We start from the raw sequence: 25,698 nt of genomic DNA, 5'->3' as shown, positions 1-25,698 counted from the left end.
TGTAACGGACATTTCTCAGTGAAAACTGTCTGGCTTGGTGCTGTGCCCAGCTGAGCAGGGACAGCAGCCTGTCCTCGGGAGACGACACGACACTGGGAACAAACGTGACGGGGACTTGGCCACTGTGTGGGGGGTTCACAGGCAGAGATAGTTAGAGGTGATGTACCTCCCTGTTCTACATGTTCTGGGGCTTAAATAACCTGAAAAGGAATGTGGTAGTACTGGATAATTGCTGTAAGAGGAATGTGTCTGTGACTTCAAAGCAGCCTTCTAAAGGAGGGTAGTGAATACACTCTAGAAATGAGTGATGGAAGGTGATGGAGCTGAAGCTTGGGCTGGCGGTTGAGTCATTCATTTTCAGTGAGTTAGAAATACCGAGCCCTTCATTTTCTTAACTGTAGCAAGCTTGTTAACTGCTGGCAAGTAGCAACCAATAGCACACCTGTATTTAATTCTGAATTGGAAAACTTCTCACTGGTTTATAACCAATTACAGTCTAGATACAGTCTTTTATAATAAACCAATCGCCATATATACAATTCCAGCTACTTCTGTACTTCAGCAGCCAGGAACGCATTCAAACCATCTCTCTTCACAGGCATTTATCAGATCAGAGCAAGCAGGCTGTTAATGAAGGTGAACAAGTGAAATTTGGAACAACTTCAGTTCTCATACACTGATTTATATTTATTCTTATTGTGGCCTTTGTGCATCAACATGTAAACATCTTCCCCACCCCCCACAATTAATAGCTCCCGCTAAAACAGTTGTACAGCACAGTTTGATTTGCTCTGAATTGTATGGCTTCCCACAATAAAACACTTTAAACTTTTTAAAAAACAAAACAAAAACAAAACAAAAAAAAAAAAGCAGAACTTCCAAAAAAAAAAAAAAGTTTTTTAAAAAAATAATTTTTGGTAGCCTGTGTTGGAAGCAAATACCTTGAAGTAAATTTAGGCACAGTCTGGTAAGTAGCTGCCAGAACGAGTGGAAGGAGTTCTCTCACTTGTCTCGCACGAGTACCATTTCTGTCAGTTGAATGAGAGCTTCTCTTTCAGGGGATGGCCGCAGTTTACTGATCTCTCTTGTGGCCTCATGGCAGTAGCGCTGGGCGAGGTAGGTTGTTTGCTGCACACCATCACTCTTATGTAAGAAGACAGTTAAAGGTAGTGGGTAACCGGTCAGCCTCCCTCCTGCCTTTCGCCTCTTCCAGTTACAGGGGGGAGTTTTAAGGTCAGTAAGTACCCTGAACACTTAATTATATTCTTAAGGGGAAAGGAAGAGGATTCATTCTATATTCATTGAATCCTACATCTCGTCTCCAATGTGTCAAAATACTAAAACTCATCCATGCTGAACTTACGTATACTTAAAAAACAACGCTGGTATTAACAACATACTATTCAGTAGGATTAGAAACTGTTTAAGCCCTCCCCTTCTGCCCTAAACAAAGATGTACAGGAAAACATGCTATCCTGAAAAAATAGGGATTCATTTTGCGCAGACAGTTATTCAGTCTTTTCAGACTAGAGTCAATTAAAACTGATAGGGAGTGTGCACTCCAGTTACAAGATTGACTGGTAATTACGTGCTGTTTACACCAGTTGTTGGATACAGCTGTTCTTCAGCTGAAGGAACTGAGTTCATGCATGAGCTTTTTACTTTTATTACGTGGATTTTATGCTGTTGGGGGGAAAAAAAAAAGAAAAAACCTCTTCAGTACCTAGCACTTCTGCTAAAACACTGCTAGTAAAAGACAGCTGAAGAGTACTAACTTGGTATCGTACACAGCGCGCTACTTAACGTGTATTTGAAAATGCAGCCCTGCTATTTTACTTCAGAGGCAATGCATTTCAGACTGACTTCAGCAGGGACAGCACCTATTTGTATCGAGTATTTGGTATCAGTCCTACCTGCAACACATAATTCCGAGCACGTTCAACGTCTCCTGGTTTACTGAATCGTCTCATTATCATAGCATTCATTTCTGGAAACTAAGCACAAAGGGAGAGGGGTTTGTACTGTTTACGAGTTGTTTTCCATGTAGCTGCCTGCCCTGCTAAGGTCAGAAAGAAACCAAAAACTATAGACCTCTTGCCCTGCCAGTGTTGTTACTACAGGTTAATACCTGCAATCTGCAAGGGACTGTGAGTATAGCAAAGCCCAGTCTTTTAAAACTTAATCTGGCTGGCTCAAGTGGCTGTAGCCAGTTGGTGGTGACAGCTGGCAACTGTCCTTCCAGTATGTTGAGCAGCCGACCCAGCGTGGTAATGTCTGATGTGGCTACTCCCAAGTGTATAAGCTGGTTCAGGTATTTATATCACCAATGGATGACAAATGATGATCAGTGTTGGCACCCCTAGAAGCAGAACCTCTTCCCCACATGTACAGCGGAGAACCCAAGAGGTTTGTTGTATCTACATTACACAGTTCAACCTATAAAAGCTTCAGGAGTCCTTTGGCCATTTTATCCACTCATGCTTTCCATTGCTTTGGTATTTTATATACACAGGCTCTGCCTGTGGAAAGCACAGGACAGAATTTTATTTTTCTCTTACAACAAACAACGCATTTTGTTTTCAATCATGTAGAACTTATAGTTAGTACTGCATACTCAATTCCCTACAAATCATGTAAATAACTCAGTCAGTTGTCTGAGAAAGTCACTGTATCACTTACCTAAACATGCAGGCACTTTCTTCAGACAGTCTAAAACCAGAAAAATCTGGTGCTTAACAAACTAAGGCTACAACTCAAGGCAGTTGCTCTGCAGAGGAATTATTTTTAAAGGAAAGAGGTGCGTGTTCATCTTGTCTGAAAGGGTTATAGTCAAAGATTATTTTTATTGGTATACACTTGTAAACAAGGATCTGCTTTCCTTGCACACGTTTGCTCCTGAAACTGCAGATCTACAAACTTGGTATGGAAAAAACACGTAGATCCCTCATTCTTGGGATATTTCCCTGTTACTCGGAGGTAGTCTTCTTGGAAGATACATTTAGAAGTTTATTGGTGACTCACACTTGGCTTTCTCTAGATCCTAGCTTTCTTCCCATGTAATGACAACTTAATTGCAATGTTCATATAATCCATTTTCACATTATTTATATTTACAATGGTAGAGGAGGCACATGCTTTCATGTTTTATAGTTAAGCACTAAAGGATATAAAAACCCCCAAACCTGTAATGTGAAGCTGTTATTAGCAGATTTAATGGGCAGTATATAAGCATTTGAAAGAAGTGCTTACAGTAAAAACAAACCCTCATTCTTCAGCTGTAGTAGTTTGAGTGACTTTACACTTAGCATATACTAGTGTATTTCCTTAAGTTTTTTTTTTTTTTTTTTTTTTTTACTGAGTGAACTAGTTTTAAATACTGAATAAATAGGTGTTACATCAAGCTAAACATTTTTTGCAAAAAGGCCTCTCCTTAATTCTAGTGCTCAAAGGTATGTATCAGAGGGAGTAGAGAGGACAAGAAGGAAAAGCAGCTATCACTGAAGATCCAGAGCACATAAAGAGCTAAAGTATGTTTGTCAAGAAGACAACATGAGGATGACCAGATACGTTAAAGGGTATGTGGGATAGCAGCAATATTAATTCCAAGAGAAAAGACAGCCTAGAACTAACAATTACATTTTGGACTATCTTCAAGTCCTGGCTTGGGAGTTTTTATTCTCAGATACAAATAGATGAAGCATCATTTAGTAGCAGCACAGATAAGTGTCTGTTGAAGCTCCAAATTTTTTTAGCACTTATACTTTGTTTATATATCACTTAAGTCTGTAGTGCTGTTCTTCCAGTTTCTTGAAAACAGCAGGAAATTTTCAGCAAAGAAGCCTTCCGGTTAATGCGGAAAACTGCAAGATGGTCAAGTTATCTTTCAATGCAAAATCATATGCTTCCCATCTATCAAAGATATAAATGAGGAGAAGCATTTAAAAGTGACCTACAAAGAACAAGTGATTTTTTAAAATAGAACCGACAGATTTTCTTTTCTTGTATTTCCGTATTATGAACTCATTTATCTTCTAAAGCTGATTAAATGATAGATGAAGTTGAAAGCCAGAGACGGCCAACCCAAACAAATGAATAATAGTTTTAATTAAAAAAATTAGAATATTCAACACCCACAAGACAACCAGTGTCACCCATTTTCTGCCAAAATCGAGAGTATTTGCAACATGTCCTTGTTTCTCTCTACAAGTAGCTTTAACACACAAACAAACCAACCAACCATTTCACAATTGCATCTTCTTTCTGTACCTGACTCTCACTGTTCTTTAAACAACTCTGTTGCCGACGACTAACAAGATCCTGCTGCTTATCAACAAATTCTGAAATAATGATTCAAGAACAGGTTTGTGAATCCCCCAGATGAGTCTGTGGGGAGGAACCGAGAACATGGAGGAGGTTGTTCTCAGCATGCGTTCGACTGCATTCTGAAGTGGCTGATGCTCTTCGCTTTCCTTTCTCGAGCTACACGTCCTTGTAAATGCCCAAAGGATGAGGAAACAAACACATGCATATGTTCCACTTCCCCCCGCCCCAGGCTCTTTAAGAAAGAGGGAAACAAATGTCATAAAATTGCTTGGGTTTGGTTTTTTTTTTTTTTAAGCATTTAAAACTTTTCCCATGTCAAGCTTTGAGCGATTCCAATGAGAGATCACAGACTAGAGCTCCACTGGAAGCAGTTGTGCCAGTTTTTGTATCACGCTGTGAAGTTTGGTAGGAAGGACTGCTTCCCAAGTCCCACATCTTCTTTCCTCAGGTGAACCAAAAGCTTGAGCAAGGCGCATTAAACCCGTTTCTTCTCCTTTTATGGAGTAGCACCAATTTTAGTGTTCCTTTTGATGCTGCTGGCACTTCTGTTTTCCTTGTACTCCTCCAAATCACTTTTAAGCCACTGAAATTCTTGACCGATTTTAAGCTTATTTATGGTGCTCCTTTTTCTCTTATCCAACCTCCTATTACATTTACCTTCAGAAGGGAAAGTTTCTCAAACTTGTAACTGGGTGAGCTTCAAGGACAAAGAGATGAAGTAGATCAAAGCCAAGAGGTGCCCACCTAAAAGCTAGGCAGAGCTTGGCCCCAAGATGGATATAAAGCCCAGAACTTGGCAAAAGTCCTACATGCGTAGTCAAGCCTGAGGAGAACAAGATGCCTCAGGAAAGAACATAAGCAAGAAGGTACCTAAGAATAATCTGCAGAAAACATGCAGAAACTCCCTGAATACTTGCCCCTCTGCAAAGGTTAAGCACTTGAACTGTGACAGCAAGAGACTAGTGCTGCTTTTGATACAAGAGCCTAATGGTAAGAGGACTTTGTAGGAAGGTGTTTCTCAGTCTGAAAGAACACGTGTGTGCACACTAAATCCAGCTGCTCTTGAACACACTGATTTTTCACACGTGCCCAGGCCGTGCTCATCACTTACACTGTAGACTTGGTGTGTTCAAGCTGGGCCTCCATGTGTGCTGTGAAGAGCGGTGAACACTTTTTGTTTTGGGGAGATAGATTACTGTTGACTTACCCGTTGACAAGCAAACAAGACAGGACCTGTGGCTAATCCAAGCTTGAGATCTGCCGCTGTTGGTTTCCCCAGACGGTCGGCACATGCTGTAAAATCCAGCACATCATCTATTAGCTGAAAAGAGATAAACGTACAGATTATTTTAAAACTCTCTTTTTTGAATGAGAACTAAATACAGAATAATTGTTAAGAGAAGATTTATAGAAAGGATTAAGACAGCCCACTTTGATTTCCAAGGCAGTTTGGAAAAGTTTAGATTCTGGATCCCCTTTAATGCAACAAAAGCACTACCTGAAAAGCTATGCCAACATTTTTTCCATACTGGTATGCAATCTCATGAACTTGGGGATCAGGGCAGCCTAGAATTGAAACCTGAAATGAAAAAAAAAAAACCAAGTAAATAGAAAGCTTTAGTTAGCATCCACTTTTAGTCTCTGACCATAGGTGTGGTAGAGCAAGCAAAGACAGTGGGGATCTGGGAAAGGTAAAAAAGCTGACTCAGTAGCACATTCCTGCTTATCTCTCTTCATGGATACATACAAATAGCCAAGCTTATTAGAAAACAAGGCTGAAGAGCAGTGCAGAATTAAAAATATATTAAAGTCTGGAAAGAGATTAGCTTTATTAAATATTTATCAGACTTAGAAATTATAATGCAAGGATGAGGAGAGATGTGGAGGCACTGCACATGTAGGCTCGTAGTCATACACAGTCCAGCGACAGGGGAATTAAGTTTATTACATATATAAATCAGCTAGGGGATAATTGGAGGTCAGACAACAGATAAATGAATGTTACATGCCTCATAAAAGATCCACAAAACTGGATGTGTTGTATCCAGTATAGAAGGGACAGTTGAGATAAGGAAGATTATTTTTAAGAGTGATGTTAACTGAATTGCTCAGGAAGATGATCTGATCAGCTTGCAGACAAAGGTATCGAGGGATAATCAGTGGCAAAGACAAGACAGTGAATGAAGTATACCAAGCTAGACAAAAGTATCAATAAACTGAGATTAAACATTTTAAGTGAGTACAGATAAAAGAATCGACTACTTGAGAGACAGAAGTTTTGCCGAAGAACCTCCACCAAGCTAAAATATAGGACACAAACTAAGATTTGACAATTAAAATCATGCCTTAAACTAGGGGCACTTAGGCTTTTGCATTTATGTATTGATTATACATGTTGCAAAATGAGGTTGGTTATATTTAAATACTCAGATTTATTTCAGCCTTCAATAAAACAATTAGGAACAGGGGGCAAAAATCCATCCTGCTTTACTGCAGACATTCCGAATCTGCTGTGACTAACGGAAGGAGTGAAGATACATTTTACTTAATGTAAGACTAAAAATACATGCTAGGAAAACCACATGACATAAAAAGATACATATATATATAGTATACCTCTTTAAGGTAGGATCATTAAAAAAAAAAAAAAAAAAAAAAAGCAAAACCACAACAAAAAGCCAATCCCAAACTAAAAGCAAGTCCAGTAGTAGCTTTGAAGGTGAACATGAAGATGAAAATAAGAAATAACATTGTATCCTAATAAATGAGATGCAACTCACACAAGATTAGAAACTGTTTCATGCATAGTGCATTTTGTAACTGAGCATCAGAACACTTCCCAGTCATAACCTGCATCTGTAGATAACAGTTAAAACCCAGAGGAATCTGGATGCCCGAGGCATTAACAGCATCTCCTCTTTCCCAATTTTATTTAGAAGAGGAGATAGTGTAGCAGGAAAATAATGCGACTTATGTCTAATCATAAAAAATCGTGAAGGCTATTAGAAGAGAGTGAACTGCAAATATGAGATATTTAAATAGATGTTGCTAGTGTCTATCAAACTAGAACATTTTGCCCTTTTATACTTCTTTTGATGCCTAGCTCTTAAATCTCAGTATTTGCCTAAAGAGCTAACATCATCTACTACTGTACCACACCTAGCAAACTTTTGGTTGCTTTTGTAATATAAATCAAACAATATCAGCAAGGCTAGGGGACTGCATCTACCCCGTTTCAATTAAATCTTTACCTACCAACACATTCCATGTCAAGAATTAAAATATGGAATTCAGCAGAACAGTGACAAAATCCTGGTAAATGGCAAAGGGTCAGAGTGGGCACAAGTTGGTAGATGAGGGGAGAGAGTGCCACGTAAAGAGAAGAGCTTTCTCATTTAATCTGAAAGGTCAGAGCAGAGCTATTCCTGTAAGTGGACAGTTTTCTGGGGACGCAGACATTACTTATATGAAGAATCACAGCAGTACATGTATATTTAAATGACAGGCATTAGTTACAGAATGTAACACACGAAAAATTCATCAACGCAAAATTAATCCTTGCACCTTTGTAAGAGAAGACCTTCATAGCTCCTATTCAGGTTATGAACATTTCTGAAGACAAAAAAAAATTAAAATCTAGGAGATGGATATGCCTATCACACCTCAAGTGAGCAACCCTCCGACCATGACTGCATCATAAACCCGCACTATGACTGGATCTTGTCTTCCAGGGAGTTCTTTCAGGAGCCAGTTTTGCAAATTGCTCTCTTGGATTATTGCCCCCATCTGGACACTCACTGGGATGCAGGCAGGCAGCCTTGTCCCAGTCAGCCTATCACTCTCAAGAGTGATGAAGTTTAACTGAAGCCACACTGGAATAACAGCATGCATTTCAAATACAAATCAGGATAACAATGTCGATATAATGATATATGTTTAAATGATAAAGCTCACCCTTTGAAAACATCCTAGAGCTCTCCTGATACGAGTGGTTGATTACAAATTTAATCTTGCAAGAATTCAGACTTGTCCTCCACTAAATTCTGATGAAAAATCCTTCCTAATACCAAGTGGAACAAATTCTTTAGAAAGGTTCTCTGAATTCTGTAAAGCAAGTCAATCTTCTTGGCATTATTTCAAACACAGTTTTTAAAATAAAAAATTGTTTCTATTATTTTATGTTACATGAGAGACTATAAACCAATCTTGCCTCTTTACTGAGTTTCACATCGACAAAATATTCTATCATCAGCTCTGGGTAGATGCACCCTGCTCTGTTATTCATCATGTGATAATATGGCAGCTGGAGTTGAAAGCACTTACACAGCTATACCAGTGCTCTGTAGGTCAGAAAGGAAAACCTGCTGCTGGGCAGGGATATGCTTGTATGAACAGTACAAGAGGTGTTTGCTCTCATAGATTTGTGGACACCATGGAAAGGAAAAGGCTCTAAAATCTTCCCTTTTTCCAGTCCTTCTCCTCCATTCCCATCTCCTGAAGCAGTCAGGATCCTGCCTTCTCATTTGTGGCTCAACCACTGCTGCTTTTCCAGACAGCAGCACTGTTCCTCTTTCCAGTGGAATCACGGAATAGTTTAAGTTGGAAGGGAACTCTGAAAGTTATTTGGTCCAGTCATCTGCTCAGAGCAAAGCTTATCGCACAGTTTGATCAGGTTGCTCAGGGCTCTGGCCAGTTGAGTTCAGAGCATCTCCAGGGATGAAGATCTCACACCCTGTCTGGTCAACCTGTTCCAATGTTTGACCAACTTCATTGAGAAATTTTTCCTAATAGCTAATCGAATTTTTCTATGGTACAGCTTGTCCTTTCACTGCTCATCCCTATGCCCTCCCATTACATAGCTGGAGACAGCAAGAGGATTCCCCCTTAGCCTTCTCTACTCCAGACTAACACCAGCACTTGGCGTATCATTTGCCCCAGCCCCCCCCAGCCATCATGGTGGCCCTTCACTGAACTCACCCCACGATGTGAATGTCTGTCTTGTACGAGAGCCCAGCCTTGAGGTCTCGTGTGCTGAATAGAGGAAAACAGTCACTTCCCTTGATGTGCTGGCTCCGCTGGTAGGGATGCAGCCCAGGACCTGCTTATCCTTCCCTGCTGCAGGGCACACCACTGACTTTGCCTCCAGGCTCTTCAAATCCTTTTTGATAACTATTCTTGGTTATAAAGGCCTGCCTGGGAGAAGATGATGTCTACCCAGCAGAAGCCCACCTGCTCCCAGCAAACAACTATCTTGTCCCAAGTCTGCATGTTCATGCATTTGACCTTTACTCAAGTAATTAATATGTTAACCAAGTGCTCGTTTATGAAGAACTGTACTTTTACAGAAGTGAAGATTATCTGCCTGAGTATCTGTGATATATTTATGCTAACCTTTTTCATTGCAAACATTATGAAGAAGAAATACCTCCAAAGGAGTTACTGTATTTTAAATAATACATAAGGAAATTTACTGGCTGACCATAATATCAGATGTTACTGATGGTATCACCCTGCACCTGTCCATTGAACTTTACTGCAGTCTGCATCCCTAGTTGGGCTGGGGGGATCAATTTTGCTGTTGGGGGTCTTATTTTCCTAGACACCAGTTCCACACCCTGGTAGGTTTTTCTGATGGAGCTCTGTGCATACACCAAACTATGAACTAGTTAAAGCAGGAGCTCATAGGTATTGGATCCAGAGCTGCAGACTATTCCTTTTCTTCAGTCCCTAAGGCAGACATTCCATACACAGCCTTGCCTTACACAAGGAGGCTGCACGCTTTTTCCTAATAGAGGAATCAAGAATCTCTAGTGCAACTTTACACTTATCTCAAAACAAGCATGATTTAATCCCTCTTCTGAAAGCATGCTGTGCAAAATATAAACAGCTTTGAGGGTTAGGAATTCACATTACAGCAGGATAAAAAAAGACAGAACCTGCTCAGCTTATTTTGCCGTCTCCAGCTTGCCTTATGACTAATAGAAATTCCACTTCAGCTTTATTGTTTCTGAATTCTTGAACCAAAGTCACCTCTCATGTTTCTATGAAGAATGCCTTGCAGTAACTAAGGCTTCAGTGACCCTCTGGGCCATCTGCCACCATTTCCTTTTGCAACGTATTACTTTGACTGCAACTTTGGTAACACTCCCTCCTGCAGAACTATTGTAGAAATAAACTGGAGACTAGGATGGCTCTAACATCTTGAGCAGACTGTTCTAGCCATAAAAGTATTTTGCTAACTTAAGGGACTTTTGATTTAAATGATGTAATGCTTTGGCGATGCAGAATATATCTAATACAGTGACTAGACTAGTGTTGACAGACCATCTATGATCTGGTTTAGACATTTTTCCAGGAATACTCTACTTTTCCATTTCTAAGGCACGACAGTGTAGAATTCTAAAATGCCACCTGAGCTTGTCTGACATCTTCTTTCCAGTTAATAGTTTTATCTTATTTATGCACTGAAACAAATCACTGTTTTTGACGATCATTAACAGGAACTGAACTGCTTCTACACACTAGACTGGTTGTAACTGATGTTCTAAAACCCAATAATCTCTCTCCTTAGCTTTGTCCCTGAAAACAAGATGTGAATATTCTTGATTCCCGAACTGAATTTCCTTTCAAGCTAGAACCGATTAACCTGCTTATCATTTTCGCTACAAAACCCAGAACTCCCTTCTGATTCCATCCTTTTCCTTAGCAGCCAAAACTATCTAAACAAAAAGAACCATGACACCCCCCCAGAAAAACCCACACAAATCCCAAACAGAAAAGAAAATCCCCTTTTCCCTGCTATCAATAGAGTTCTCTTAATCCACACAGAAAGAAACTGAGGGAGACATAGATGTGCAAGTCATTGCTACTGTGTGCAGGAAGCATGGTTTTGCCATACAGACCTCTCTCTTGCTTTTCCTTTGTAACACACATTTTACTGCATATAAAATTAGAGCAATTCCACAATGGAACAACTCAGAACAACCACTACAAGAAAATCAGCCAAACACCCCCTTCTCCAGCATCACAGACACAATCTGGAAGGAAGTGCTTAAATCCTTAACTCTAGTAAGTTATGAAAAGAAAAAAACCTCAAAATAGCACATTTGTAAGGAGAATTCACCCAGTGGGAAGCTGATTTGTTTTTCTATCTGTGAACCTTCTTTTAGGAAGACTGTCAAAGTGAATATAAAAACGTGTATGTTTTTATTGGGATAGCAGAATAACATGATGCCCCTTACTACTTCAATTACCCACTGATATAACGGAGGACTTGCAAAGGGAAATTCTTGTCAGGATCATATTGCCATTAATATGAGCAATCCAGAAAACTAAATTTCTTTCCTCCAACTAGAATGAAAGATTTTCCCTCCCCACAAAATCTGTCTCTCATTCCATATGATCCCTTTGATAGAAGCAATTTTCAACTGCTGTCTATTGCACAAATGTACCAATTCTCTGAGAACAATAGAAGATGACTAACACTAGCACAGATTTTTAGTCTAATTCTCTTAAAACTCCCTCTTGCTATAGCACATACCAGCTATACTGCTTTTAATTAAAAAACAAAAAAACCTGTAACTCTTTTGGGCTGAAATTATTGCCCACCTTCTCCATTTTCTGCACTAAAACTAAACATGTTTTTTGAATAAGAACGTTGTCTTAAATCAGATTTTTTTGTAATGAAGTAACAGATTGAGTGACAGACAGGGTTGGATAAAGCAACTGATAGTTAATACCCCAGACAAATCAAGAAGTACAGGCTTCTGTTCTTTTACAATATAGAATATACGCTATTAGTTGTTTCCTCCCACTATTATCATTTAAGGTCCCACCTGGCATCAATGAGTGGGACTAGATGTCAAAGAAGGCTTAAAATCAAATTACAGGCTCAAGAATTATCAACCGAGATTAAAAACACTGTCTCAAAGTTGCAGAATTTCATACATTAAGGGCTGCCACTGTGAACCTTGTTTTGATTCAAGCAAGGATAACAATAAATCTGTGTATGAATATAAAACAGAAAAGAAAAAGTGAAAACCAATATTGGAGGCTACACAGCTGAACTGTGATAAAATGCACAAATCTCAAACCCATTCGCATTCTGGCAGAATACCATTTAAAGGGTTTGCTTATAGGGTCTCCAGAGAAAACAGCAGTAACTAGGAGTTTAGCTGTGAAGCATACAGTATGGTATGTTAACTTCAGAAGAGACAGACGTACATACTGCTTTACAACTGTTTGCTATAAGACTCGCAGTCTTCTTAAAAGTCTTCTCGAGGTAGTGAGCAAATCTCTCATTCTCATCTTCCTTGGAACCCAATTGGAGGAATTCACCTAAAAAGTTGCACAGATGGGAGTTTTTATTTGTGAGTTTACTACTTAGGCAAGCATATCTGAAGATAAAAACAGAAAAAAACCTTACCACGCACCAGATCTTCAATCACCTGAGTTAAAACAGAGATGATAGTAGTGTTTCCAATTCGTGCTAGAGCTACGGAAGCAGCTGAGAGGATGAAGTCACCAGCTAGAACAGCCTAAGAAAAAAAAAAAAAAAAAACAAACAAAAAATTGATCTGTTAAGTCTTTTCTTGTAAGCGTTAGTACAGACAATACCATTTCCTTTATTTGTCAGGTCTACTCACATTGCATCATCTTCCTACATAAAGCACACATATCTCGTTGTAAGAGTGAGAAAACAGAAGATAACCAAGCATTAAATTTGAGGCATTTTTGAGTCCCTATCTTACAGTGCTGTTTATATTTTTCTATATAAGCACTGTCCTCCCTGTATGCACTATCTGAATACATGTTACCTGTGAAGTTTTTTTGAACATTCCTTCTCTATTTGACCATTCTGTTCTGACTGTTATGCCTTGTTAGCTCTGAACTGGTATGGTAAATTCTGATGTAAGCAGCGTAAGCAGCGTACTTCTTTCCTTGCATTTTCTGATTAAGATCTTCCTTAAGAAACACCTCTCAAAAAATTTAAAAAATTTTCATGCTGACTGAAAATCTTTTTGCACTTGCTACTGAATCAAAGTAACATACAGTGTTCTGGATGAGGTGCTGGTTCAAAGTATTCTAACAGCGCTTCAGAGAATAGAATAGGGAATGTAAAATCAGGAAGAATCACACAATCACACATCTAATGTTTCCAACAGTTCAGAAAAGGAACACACATTTGTCTTACCCACAATCTGTGTACACCCCTTCAAACTTTTTCTGGTGTATCCCAAGACCGTGCCTAGGGATAGCAATGTGACAAAAACCCTAGGTATTTGTGCTCTGATGACACCCAAAGGCAAGTCATACACATAATAGTAAACTCACCTTCCTCTCTCCCCAGATTTGATTGACTGTCATTTTTCCTCTGCGAGAATTTGCATCATCAATAACATCATCATGCACTAGGCTAGCTGTGTGGATCATCTCAGCAATTATGGCCACCGAGCGCTGGCTTGCTTGCACCTCCCTAAAATAAAACACAAGAACTGTCAAATAATTAAATCAGTTATAGATGGTGAAATCCATTAAAGGAATCTCTACTAAAACCAAACAAAAAGTGTTTCTCTGAAAACAGCTTTTGCAGCTTTTCCATTGTCTGAACCCCATCTTTCATACCTGGAATTAGGAAGACAAGAGAAAGTAAGATCACGTTAGTACAGTAAATGCAATGGGACCTTTCCATCCTCATTAGGCCTGTTTCTGCATTGCTGCATTAACAGTACTGCAGAACACCTGAATCACTGACTCTAATCCCTCTAAATCCAGACTGCAATAAATAGCACAGCATCAAGGATGCTTGGTTCCAAGGAGATGGAAATCTGGAGAACAACAGAGAAAAGAATGCCAGGTAGCTCTGTAGATGAGTGTTAAATTTGCCTTATCTCTTTGTTGCTTTACCTGTAAGACACAGCATCACAAACGCTCCAAAGCTGGCTAACTCTACTAGCCAGCAAGCTGGAGAGATCAGCAGGCACAGAAACCTGTATTCTACATTTGAAAAATAGAACTCTTGGATCTTATCCTTTATGTTATCCGATTACCTTAAGATCTCAAGAGGTTCTTCAAAAGCCTCAAGAATTAACTGGAATTATACTGCAATCACTGTAAAAGCTAACTACCTAACACTTCAGCCTTTGGGAAGATGTAACAGAGATGATTCAACTCTCAGTAGTTCACACCTACTTTACTTTTTAAACTAGGTGAAAAGAAGGTAATGAAAGGACATAGAAGCAATTATCTAGGGAACAAGGTTGGTAAAATGATCATAAAGCCAACCCAGCTCACACAAAGGACCATCTACCCTAGTATCCAACTGCCACTTCCACATTCTAGTATCTCTTTTTTTCTACCTATTTTCATCATAGGTTGTATGCAGGATGCCAGAAACGGCTATCCTGGTCAGCCTTGCCTTATAGCTGTAACAAGCCTACAAGGCCATTGAAAAAAAAAACCAAAACCACCACACACAAACCCGACAAAAGAAAAAACCCAACAAAAGAAAAAATTACTTCTGATATACAGATACCTTACTTTTGGTATACAGATAACAATCACCCTATTTTCTAGCAGAACAGAAAAAGAACTGTGAGAAACAGAAGATAATAATTTCAGCTCGGTGGAAGGGCATTTAAAAATCTTCTTGCATTGCCTATGTCTATTAAAATCTAGTGATTAATCACAAAATGAAAGAACATCTTGCAGTCTGCTGACATAACATTGCGTTCTGACACCTACATCTATACAGAACTCTGCATTGCTGTCAGTGGGAGTTCTACATCCTGAACAATAGCAGGATGTGTGGCTCATAGGCTGTGAAAATGTGGCTTTTAAGCAACAGAAAATTAGAGCTGGAAACCTTCGCGGTTGTTTGAAGGTAAGTTTTACTGTGGACTAGTAATTTACTCAAATGCTAGTTCAGTGTAAGTAGTTTTCCAAAATAAACTATTGTTACGAAGTAGCAGAACTTACCTTCAAAAAACTGTAAAGGTCTCCAGCCTCTTTCATGCACTGGTCTCCTTTCGGGGACTCCCTTTTTCATTAATTATGTCAGCAGACTGGACTTCCTGCTGGGAAGTAGCAGTAAACGGCAACATTCACCGACACACCAAAATTTTTCAATAGTATGAAGACAGCACAAGGACAGACATTTCAAAAGCAGGTTTTGAAAAGTTCTGCATTTAGTGCATTTCATCTCTGACAATGACTAAAAATGGCATAGGAATGCTCATGGTTCGTGTATCTGGTTCCCAGAATGTTATATCAGATGTGGTAATTTAGCGTGAAGGGTTTTTTTTTAAAACTACAGTTTCTGCAAGGTCTCAAGCAAGGTTCTTCCCATCGCTGGCAAAAAAAATTTGCAATAGTTTCCTACAAGCATCTTGTGAGAGTAATTGTGAATCAGGGCATGTCTATTTTAGGGAAAACACTCAATAAACAGGATCCTTCTTATTCCCTGCCATTTTTCATTCTGCTTCGCCTGCAAAACAAAAGCAAAAAGTAGCAGTAACTCAAGTCAAAAGATAACTGGGTCCCCAGAAGTCCAGTAAGTGGAAAGAGGCCATTTGTATGTCATTCTCAAAGTAAAGGCACCCCAAGATGATATATATTTACAACAAAATTTTATACAACTGTAAGTTTATCTTTTTACACATGCATTATATTAATTTGAAGTCCTCGATCATGTTCTATTTTTCAGTAGGACCCCATACTTGATTCTGTGATAAGTTTTTACAGACCTACAGTACCCTGATGTTTTTTCCATTACAGAACTTGTTTCAGCTACAGTAAACAAGACCAAGGTGGATCTTACACGTTAAAAAAAAAACCCAAAACACCTCTCCTCCAAATATTCCTCTTCAAAAAAAAAAAAAAAAAGGGGGGGGGGGGCGCAGGACAGGACACACAACTCAACATAAACAGTATTTACACTCTGAAACAAAGAGATCTGCAATGTGTTTGCCCATAAGTACATACTGCCAGTTTAAAGACAGGAAATGTGCAAAAGAACTTGCAAAATTTCTGTGTTATGACCACACTCCTCAAAGTAGGTTTTTGCTGTTAAGTCCCTGTGGCTGAAAGAAATTAACGTTTCAGAAACACAGTCTGTGACATGGAAGAGCACTTCAAACTAGGGGAAGCATAGAGAATGGATGTGTTAACACAGGAACAAATTACAGAAGAGCTGAAAAACAGCATACAGCACAGGCATCTGACAACCGTGGTATGGAGGAGTGCAAGAAAAGAGGACTAAGGTTGCTGGCAGGTCCTCATATCTTTAAGAAATATTATTCTATCAAGTTTAACCAGGTCATTATATTTAAGTATTTCTCACACTATTCCGATTATTTCCCTTTTCCCCCCCTTAAATATTTTGCGCTCACTGTTTTCTCTGTTGAGACGTCTCTGTACTTTGACTTTCTGTTATTTGTCTCTCTCATTCTGGTTGCAGAAACAAAAATAAAAACTCCTATTTGCAAATGCCTCTGGAGAATACACCCTAAACAGAAACATTAGGTCCAGTCAGGCTAAGTGAATCTGAGAAACTCTGCACACAAGTATGTGAAGAACTGCCAAAAGAGGTGTGAAATTGAGGGTTTGAATACTACAGCTTAAGCTCTTTACAATTCTCACTCTCACGCAAAGCTAAGTTGCTATCATAAAGGAAAAAGGCTATGCCCAAGGGACCTAAGGACTCAGGGTTTGACTTCCAACACTTGAATCTTCAAGGGAAAAAAACCAATATACCAGCATGGAACAATTTGAATGCTTCAGACACTTATGTTCTTGATAGTAGTTCAGATTCTTTATGCAACTGTCATTCTCCTTATTATGACTACAATAAAGTGACCTCACTCTAGAAAGACAACCTGCTGAGGGCATTCTAAATACCTAGCTTCCCCAAATCTAAACATAAACAATCATGTCACCTAACCTGTAAGCAGAGCTACCTGGGTGTTCCCCTCCATTCACTTGAGAAGTTTCAGCTATGCTGGTGGGGCTCTGTGAAGACAAAGAAGTCACTTCTGGACTGCCTCATAAGATCAAGACCTATAACCTTACAAGGTTGTGTCCTGTTATTTTAACAGCCAAACAAGGAAATGTATTCCCTTTTCTACTAGTATCACACACAAAAAAAAAAAAAAAAAAAGAAAAATTAGAAAAAAAAAAAAGAAAGAACAGGTAAGAGCATGCTGACTGAGTCCAGCAAGTTATATGACAGTTGAAAATGTCAGCAAGATGAAGCAGAAACTCAACATTAGTAACACAAACCCCAGAGGCAGAATTAAAAAAATAGGGATGAACAGCAGAGGATATTGGCTCACCCCACAAGTCTACAGATGTTGCAACCAGTATCTTTGATTACATGTGTGGGAACCAAAGCTTCAATAAAGAAAAACGAGTCTGAGAGAAGAATCAGTATCAACTGAGGAAAAGAACAATAAAATGCTTTCAGGGAAATGACAAGTTGAAAGAGGAAACACATCTTTAAAAAAAATGTCAGGAAAAGCAGAATGGAAAGAAAGGATTTTTTTTTTTCCCTCGAGTCTATATCAGAGTAGCAGAGTTACAAATATGCAATGTTTCCTTCTCTACATATACAATTTTCCTCACAAACAGTAAAAAGTTGGACGAACAATTTGTTACCTGGAAGCAATGCTGTTTTAAGAAACAAGAATCATGAAGCCAGTATCAGTCTGAACTGGAAGTACACATATACACAAAGCAGGTGTAACACAGCCTGCCTCCAGACGGTTAAAATGCCCATAAAAATTCATCAACTCACAGTAAGTGGCTAACTGATTTAAAAGTATATTCTTTTGGCATGGCCTACCCAACCCACAAAAGACATTGATCATCATGCATGAACCAAAAAGCTGAAGACCTGTATAAACATATGTGAATTTTAATTACAGTCATGGGCTTAGAGAAGACTGACATGAGGCAAAGCGTAAATACACTGGGATTTCATTCTCTTCGTTTACTGAAATATTTCTGTTCTCCCTACTCAGAATTTCATTCTAAAAACATGACAGATAGTGACTCAGTCCATCCTTATACAAGGAACATTCTGATTAATGAGGAGTCCTTTAAACATCAAGCATAGTTTGGAGGTGCTGACAAAAACCGCAACAGATGTACAAATGCTGCCACGGGCATCTATAAATCAGAGCGCTTATGCTGAGGGTTGGCTACTGCGAAGCAAACACTTGCCTCAGGCATATGTGGCACTTGAATTCTGAGATCACACTTTCTCACTGGTATAAGGCAGGTCTCTAACTTGGTCCTGATGGTTTCAAGACAGCATAAGGCATGGACAAGAATATGTCCATGAACATACACATATGTCAAAAGACAGCAAATAGACTTTGAACATATAAAGGCAAATTCAGTTCTTTCTACAGCTCCTCCTTGTCTTTGGTTTACTGATCAACTCCTACACCGTATGACATCAATTCCAGCCTTCTCAGTATTGCATGTACACTACATAATTTCGTTCATAAGCTTGTCATGCTACACACTAGAATGAGATAAAACTATTTCTCCCATTATTCTGATTAGGATGCTCCAAAAACCTACCATCCCTGTTGTTAAAAGTCTCCTCCTGTTACCACCCTCTTAGCAACATTGTGCTTTGACTTAAATAGCTCTTTCACCCCTGTCCCTGATAAATTTGTCGACCACAATTCCTTCATTCTCCCTGACTATATCTGCTGTCCATTCCTGAAGCTTGCTGGACTTATTTTTTTTTTGAACACGAGGATCAGACATGCTGATGATTTCACAAAGCATGATATACAAGAGTATCAGCACTCCCATAGCTGAAATGGATATACTATCGTTGATGCATGCTAGGATTACTTTAAGGTTTTTTATAGAGAAGGTGGATGCGAATCACACTGGGGTTACACCCTAACAGGACACTCATGAGTCTCCAAGCTCAAGCAGAAATTTTTGGTTTATTGTGCTTCCTTTAATTCCACCGTGGATGTTGAGTCAAGAATGATTTTGTTGTCAGAAAGTGCCATCATCACGCTCCTGCTTTTCACGTCAAGATCACCAATGAAAATATTTGCTGTGACAAAGAATGTCCTTGAGGAGTTTCACAACCAATATGGTTGCTTTCGCTACCTCTAAGACAATGACAAGGAGCAGTACTGAATGGAGAACAGAATTAGGCTGGAGTGAAGTTCGTTAACCCTGGACAATGTTTTCCTAAAACATGAGGAATTGGCACACAGAGGACAGGACACTGCCAATTAGGTTCTGCTTTCTCCTTCAAAATTATATTCACATAGGAGGGGGTATACCAGGAGAGGTGCCATACCAAGCAGCAAAATATATGCTATGCTCTAAGGTAGAAATCAAGTACAACAAGGCATTAATCTACCACTGAGGAAAAAATTATGCAAGACCTGAGAGAAATCCCTTGAGACTGATAAATTAGTCTAGAAACACTTCTGGCAAGGAACCAAAGATTTCATATTTGAAATTATATAAGAGGGAAGACCAGAAGTGTAGCTGGAAGACAGAGAACACTCCAGCCAACATCTTTCCTCAAAATGGCAATTTAACAACTAATAGGAACATGTGGGGAGAAGCATTTGCAATCAGCTAGAGAAAGGAGCAATAGAAAGCACAGAACGAGCATGATAGCTCTGTTAAAACTGCTTTCAGAAGACAAGGAACTTGAAGAACACGAGGATTACACCAGCTCTAAGCTTAGAATCTTACATTAAAGTGTAGAAACTTGCTCCTAAAGGGGGAAAAAAAAATATCTCCAAGTGTTTTGAACGTCTCACAGCTTTGAACATAATCGTATCAGCTGCTTACTGGCTCTTTTGCATAATTACAACAGCTATGAAAGTCTCCTCTTGCAGCACAGTTACCTGTGACAAGATTTTAATAGCTACAGGAGTGATTACAAATGAAAAATACTTTAAATTAAGTTCATGTAGTTTCAAGGAGTATTAAAAGTTCTAATAAAGCATTTATGTAAGAAGATAAAATTGACAAAAAGCCTTATAAATATCAGAATTTGGCAACATTATTTATCCATCAGCAGTTACAACTGCAGTATAGTCCACAATTTTACATGTGGAAGCATGTAATAAAAGTTCCTTTCACACTGTTAACTCCAAAAATACAGCTTTACAATGGAACTTAAATTCAGGTTTTACTGAGGAGCTTTTTATTTTCATAAAGTTACTAGACATGTTTTTCAGGAACACAAGAATGATAAATTTCAGGTATGATATATTTCCATATATCAAAAAGTGACTGACTCACCTGGAATTATTATGGTGAATGTTGCAAGCCCTTGCCATTAGCACCACAATCATTGGTCGAAAGGCCTTTCCTTTCCCATCAAAGTAATAATCACACATTTCCTTAAGTTCTGCTGCAGATACAAGTAATTCCTATGAAAAGGAAAAGAACATACCAGCATAAAAGTCACAAAGCCAATCTGTTTAGTGTAAGCAAAACAGTACGCATGTATAAAGTTACCACTCGCCTTTTTCTTTTTTTTTTAATTTTATTAGGAACCTTAAAGATCACATAGGTCCATCCTCCCTGCCATGGGCAGCGACACCTTCCACTACACCAGGTTACTCAAAGCCTTGTCCAACCTGGCCTTGAACCCTTCCAAGGTGACAGCATCCACAACTTATCTGCGCAACCTGTTCCAGAGTCTCAGCACTGTCACAATACTTAATTTCTTCCTTGTATCTAATCTAAATCTATCCTCCTTCAGTTTAAAACTGTCACCCCTTGTCCTATCATTACACTCCCTGATAAAAGAATCCCTTCTCATCTTTCCTGTAGCCCCCTTTAGGTACTGGAAGGCTGCTCTAAGGTCCCCCCGGAGCCTTCACTTCTCCAGGCTGAACAACCCCAACTCTCCCAATCTGTCCTAAGGGAGGTGTGCCAGCCCCCTCAACATCTTTGTGGTCCTCCATGGACCCGCTCCAATAGGTCCATGTCTTTCTTATGCTGGATGCCCTAGAGTTGGATGCAGTACTGCAGGTGGGGTCTCATTAGAGTGGAGTAGAGGAGGAGAATCACCTCCCTCAACCTGCTAGCTACACTCTTGATGCAGCCCAGAATACAGTTGGCTTTCTGGGCTGCAAACACACAGTGATGGCTCATATTTAGTTTTCCATCTGCTAGTACCCCCAAATCCTTCTCTATAGAGCTGGTCTCAATCCACTCATCGCCCAATCTGTATCTGTGCTTGGGATTGCCCTGACCCATGTGTCAAACCTTGCACTTGGCCTTGTTGAATTTCATGAGGTTTGCACAGGTCCACCTCCTAAGCCTGTAAAGGTCCCTCTGGGTGGCATCCCTTCCCTCCAGCGTGTCAGCTGCACCAAACAGCTTGGTGTCATCAGTAAACCTGCTGAAGGTGCACTCAGTCCCATCATCCATGTCACCAACAAAGATGTTAAACAGCACCAGTCCCAACACTGACCCCTGAGTAACGCCTCTCATCACTGCTCTCCACTTGGACATCGAGCTGTTGACCACAACTCTGAGTGTGACCATCCAGCCAATTCCTTATCCACCGAGTGGTCCATCCCTCAAATCCATGTCTCTCCAATTTAGAGACAAGGATGTCGTGCAAGACAGTGTCAAATGCTTTGCCCAAGTGCAGGCAGATGACGTCAGTTGCTCTTCCCTTATCCATCAATGCTGTAACCCTGTCATAGAAGGCCACCAAATCTCTCAGGCACAATCTGCCCTTAGTGAAGCCATGTTGGCTGTCACCAGTTGTCTCCTTATTTTCTATGTGCCCTAGCACAGTTTCCAGGAGGATCCACTCCATGATCTTGTGAGGCATAGACGTGAGACTGACTGGACTGTAGTTCCCTGGATATTCTTTTTTCCCCTTTTTAAAAATGAGGGTTACGTTTCCCCTTTTCCAGCCAGTGGGAACTTCACTGGACAGCCACAACTTATCAGACATGATGGATAGTGGCTTAGCCACTTCATCCGTCAGTTCCCTCAGGACCTGCAGATGCATCTCCTCAGGTCCCATGGACTTGTGCACCTTCAGGTTCCTTAAATGGACTTGAACCTGATCTCCTACAGTGGGTGATTCTTCATTCTCCCAGTCTCTGCCTTGGCCTTCTGCATCTTGGGCAGCGTGGCTGGAGCACTTGGCAGTGAAGACTGAGGCAAAAAATTGTTGAGTACCTCAGCCTTTTCCATATCCCCATATTCATTCCATCCAATGTAAGGTGAGGTTGTTTTTAAAATAACTGTGAATAATTTGAAACACAAATACTGTATTCTAGCAGTGTGTATCGAGAGAGGAAAAAAAATTGCATTCTGGTTCTACAAAATGTATAGAAATGCTCTCTCTGCCTTCAGTTTAAGTTTCAGACATCTGTTCATAAAGCATATTCTTTCAATAACTATCCCCCAAAACAATGGTTGCTATTAAAATGAGAATCATCACATCATCCCAGAATAGTGTCCAAAATCCCTTACCTTTTTAATGTCTTCATAGAGATTCTTCAAGTCTTTTCTACCAAGTTGAAAAGGGTCCTGGTATTTTACATCACTAACTATCTTACTGCAACTGCACGAGTGGGATGTACTTGTATGGTGAAACCTGGTGACAGTGTTTTCAAGGAGAACAATGTCAAAAGCAAACTGTTCCTAATTCCCCCAAAAGAAACATTTCAAAGCATTTTCTCCCCCTTTCCCCTCACACAAAATTTAACCAAATGGCTAAAATATAAGCAGAAAGCACAAAAACGCTCTTTTCAGCCACCTAATACAGTGCAAGAACAGCACAGCTACACATTGATGATCGTAGACTTTTAGGAGCTGGCAAAGTGTAGCATTTGGTAAACCCCAACCCTTAACAGATTACAGAAGTCTTTTGAGGCATGTAAAACTACACTGCTCTCAATATATTCCTTCTGAATACAGTACTGATAGTACAGCATACATTTGGAGATGAAGCTTTCATCTTCCAGTAATACACTTAGTTTGTTACTTCCTTTCCTCTCCTGTATACTGCTGGAAATACATTCTTGACTTGGATTTGAAAATTCTCCTTTGCACACCCAGCTACATTATGAATTATAAATTAAATCAATACTTCCAAGTAGCATGATGATGCTATAAAAGTTCATCAGTAAAAGGTGAAAGCTCCACCTGGATGCATTAAGATGCATTAGGCCTAGGCCTGATTTTTTAAATTTTCACTGGAGTTGAAATTTATGCCTCTTATTATGTTTCCTTTTTCAAAGTGAACCATATGGGTTTTCTTGGAGCATTCTTGCTGCCCATTGCTCTCCAGGATGGAGGACTTAGATTCAGACTCAGCACCATAGCAGCAGTGTACAGAGAATTATCCAACTATGTACTAGAGCAAATTATCTTATTTTCAAAGTTTACAGCTTACAGGTGTAACTACCCAGTTCACCTAATAACTATGTCTTTACCCATTACACACCAATATGAATCTCCAACTTACCGCCAAAATATATTACATATATTTGGAAATGAAAAAGTTGAATTTCTTTGGGTAAAGTGACACATCTGCACAAAGAAAAATCAGAGTTAATTTAATAGAACTTTAAACTGATGGAAAACATTTGATTAAAAAACCCAAGTGTCTGTTCATCAGCACTACTCTATTTCTCCATTTCAACAACCCAGCAGCAAAGGGAGTCTCATAATCTTCCGTATCACATGAGACATAACTGCCAGTATGTACATTAGCTTCTGACTTTATTAAACTGACTCTTCCACTCAGGAGTGTTGGACTTTCTCCCCTCGCAGGACCAGTCCAGAAGGCCTATCAGTTAACTTCCCAGAACTGCTCTAACGAAATTTTGATTTTGCACTTGTGGAAGGTGCAATATTCAATCATGCCCTGGCTTGCAGATAAATCTGGACTGCACCAGTCAAGGCACAGAGAAAAGGACAAGAGTTGTTTCTGTAAAGTACTACACTAACAGAAGAAGCACATGTCCTTGTTTTGCCCTGAGGCAATTTTAATTCAGCTTTCATCTTATGATAATTTACACCTGCACATCTTCCCTGCTAGATGTCAAGAACCTAACCTCTGAATTTAGCAATCTCTCCAATGATCTCTCCCTGCAGGCAGAGCCCAGGAGCCTGGGGGAATGTGCAGTCCCAAGTACAGAATTTCAGCAGAGATAGGCTGAGAACGGAAACAAGGGAACAGCACCTCTTGCTCCACTCCTGGCAGCGCTGCCAGGAACTACCCAGCCCTGCCCTGGCGTGGCGTGCATGCTGACTCAGGGGCCCAGCCCGGCTGACCCTGCCTGAAATCATTGCAATCCACACGTTCACCAAACTGCCTCTCCAAAAGTGCACACAGAAACTCTCAAGGAGACTTATAACTGGCCAAGAGTTCCCCCAACTTGCTCCTCATGTCTGTGTCTCCTAGTACACAGCTTGAAGTCTCTCTTCTTGGACACAGGGAGAGAAACGAGAGCACTGAAACAGCTCCAGAGCACCCTTCCATCCTCCTTGTGTACAGGACAAAAAAAGGCCAGGCAAGCAGACAAGGGAAAGAGAGGAAGGAGAGGAACCCTAACTTATCACAGATTTTCAATTCACTACTGCCTGACCTTGGCGTGTAGTCCTATGGCCGAGACCTTCATAAATTCACTCTCTCATACTTCTCACTGTTTTCTGTTGTTAAAAAATAGCTGATCTCTTACTATTCCTCCTTCAGTGAGGGCACAGACTCTTCCCTTTACACCACGGCATAACACTGGGTCACGCACGATGCCGGACACATCAGTCAAACACTTTACTGCAGGTCAGAACAGTGGCTTGGCCTCGTGAGGAAGGTCCAAACTAATGCAGTGAGAGAACTGCCTCCCATTACAACTCACAACGCTAACTTACGCACAAACACGTTGAAAATCTCACACTAATGAGAACTGCCTTTCCTGCAGAAAAGACTCCGAGAGGCTCTTCCCCACAACAGTCACCAATCCTGCCCTGAAAACCCTTAAGCCAGTATTTAACCTTGCACCGAGAGCGCTCCTGCCCGCCCGCCCCTCGCACACCGCCACGGCCTCCGGGCCTTCGCGCTTCCCGCTGAGAAAAAGGCCCGGCTCGGGCCGCCCCCCCGCCGCCCCATTCATTCCCGGTGACCTCCAGGCGCCCGCCGCCGCGCCGTACTCACCGCCGCGGTGGGGGCTGGCGGCGGCGGCGGGGCGCGGGGGCCGGGCTCCGGCGGGCGGAGGCGCGGCAGGGAGCCGAGCGGCGCCCGGCGGGAGGAGGCGCCGCACCGCCACCACCAGCGCAAGGCCATGGTGTCCCCCAGCCCCGCCGCGCCCGCACCGCCTTCCGGCACCGCCGCGACCCGGA

The 25,698-nt window shown here is 40.4% G+C and overlaps 1 protein-coding gene across 5 annotated transcripts; it reads right to left on the bottom strand.

Moving 5' to 3' along the window:
* Nucleotides 1-666: 666 nt before the first annotated feature.
* PDSS1 (decaprenyl diphosphate synthase subunit 1) lies at nucleotides 667-25,685 on the bottom strand. 5 transcript variants are annotated; one of them, XM_042802006.1, is made up of 11 exons: nucleotides 25,514-25,685; nucleotides 23,822-23,886; nucleotides 22,825-22,948; nucleotides 20,620-20,750; nucleotides 13,657-13,798; nucleotides 12,749-12,860; nucleotides 12,551-12,660; nucleotides 5,822-5,902; nucleotides 5,531-5,644; nucleotides 1,914-1,994; nucleotides 1,040-1,683 (listed from the first exon to the last, which is right to left on the bottom strand). In XM_042802006.1, exons 1-11 carry the CDS (start codon nucleotides 25,640-25,642, stop codon nucleotides 1,585-1,587), a joined length of 1,188 nt encoding a protein of 395 aa, XP_042657940.1. In that variant the 5' UTR covers nucleotides 25,643-25,685; the 3' UTR covers nucleotides 1,040-1,584. The 5 variants fall into 5 exon arrangements, with proteins under 5 accessions (XP_009968387.2, XP_032847164.1, XP_032847174.1 ...); XM_009970085.3 differs by lacking the exon at nucleotides 25,514-25,685 and having other exon boundaries at nucleotides 667-1,143; nucleotides 23,822-24,410; XM_032991273.2 differs by lacking the exons at nucleotides 22,825-22,948; nucleotides 23,822-23,886; nucleotides 25,514-25,685 and adding an exon at nucleotides 15,301-15,398 and having other exon boundaries at nucleotides 667-1,143; nucleotides 20,620-20,708.
* Nucleotides 25,686-25,698: the final 13 nt, after the last annotated feature.

The sequence above is a fragment of the Tyto alba genome, unplaced genomic scaffold (assembly GCF_018691265.1).
Source record: "Tyto alba isolate M040663 unplaced genomic scaffold, T.alba_DEE_v4.0 Super-Scaffold_38, whole genome shotgun sequence".
Taxonomy (NCBI): Eukaryota; Metazoa; Chordata; class Aves; order Strigiformes; family Tytonidae; genus Tyto; species Tyto alba.
Note: the sequence above shows the minus strand (reverse complement) of the source record. Positions and strands in the feature narration are given on the sequence as shown.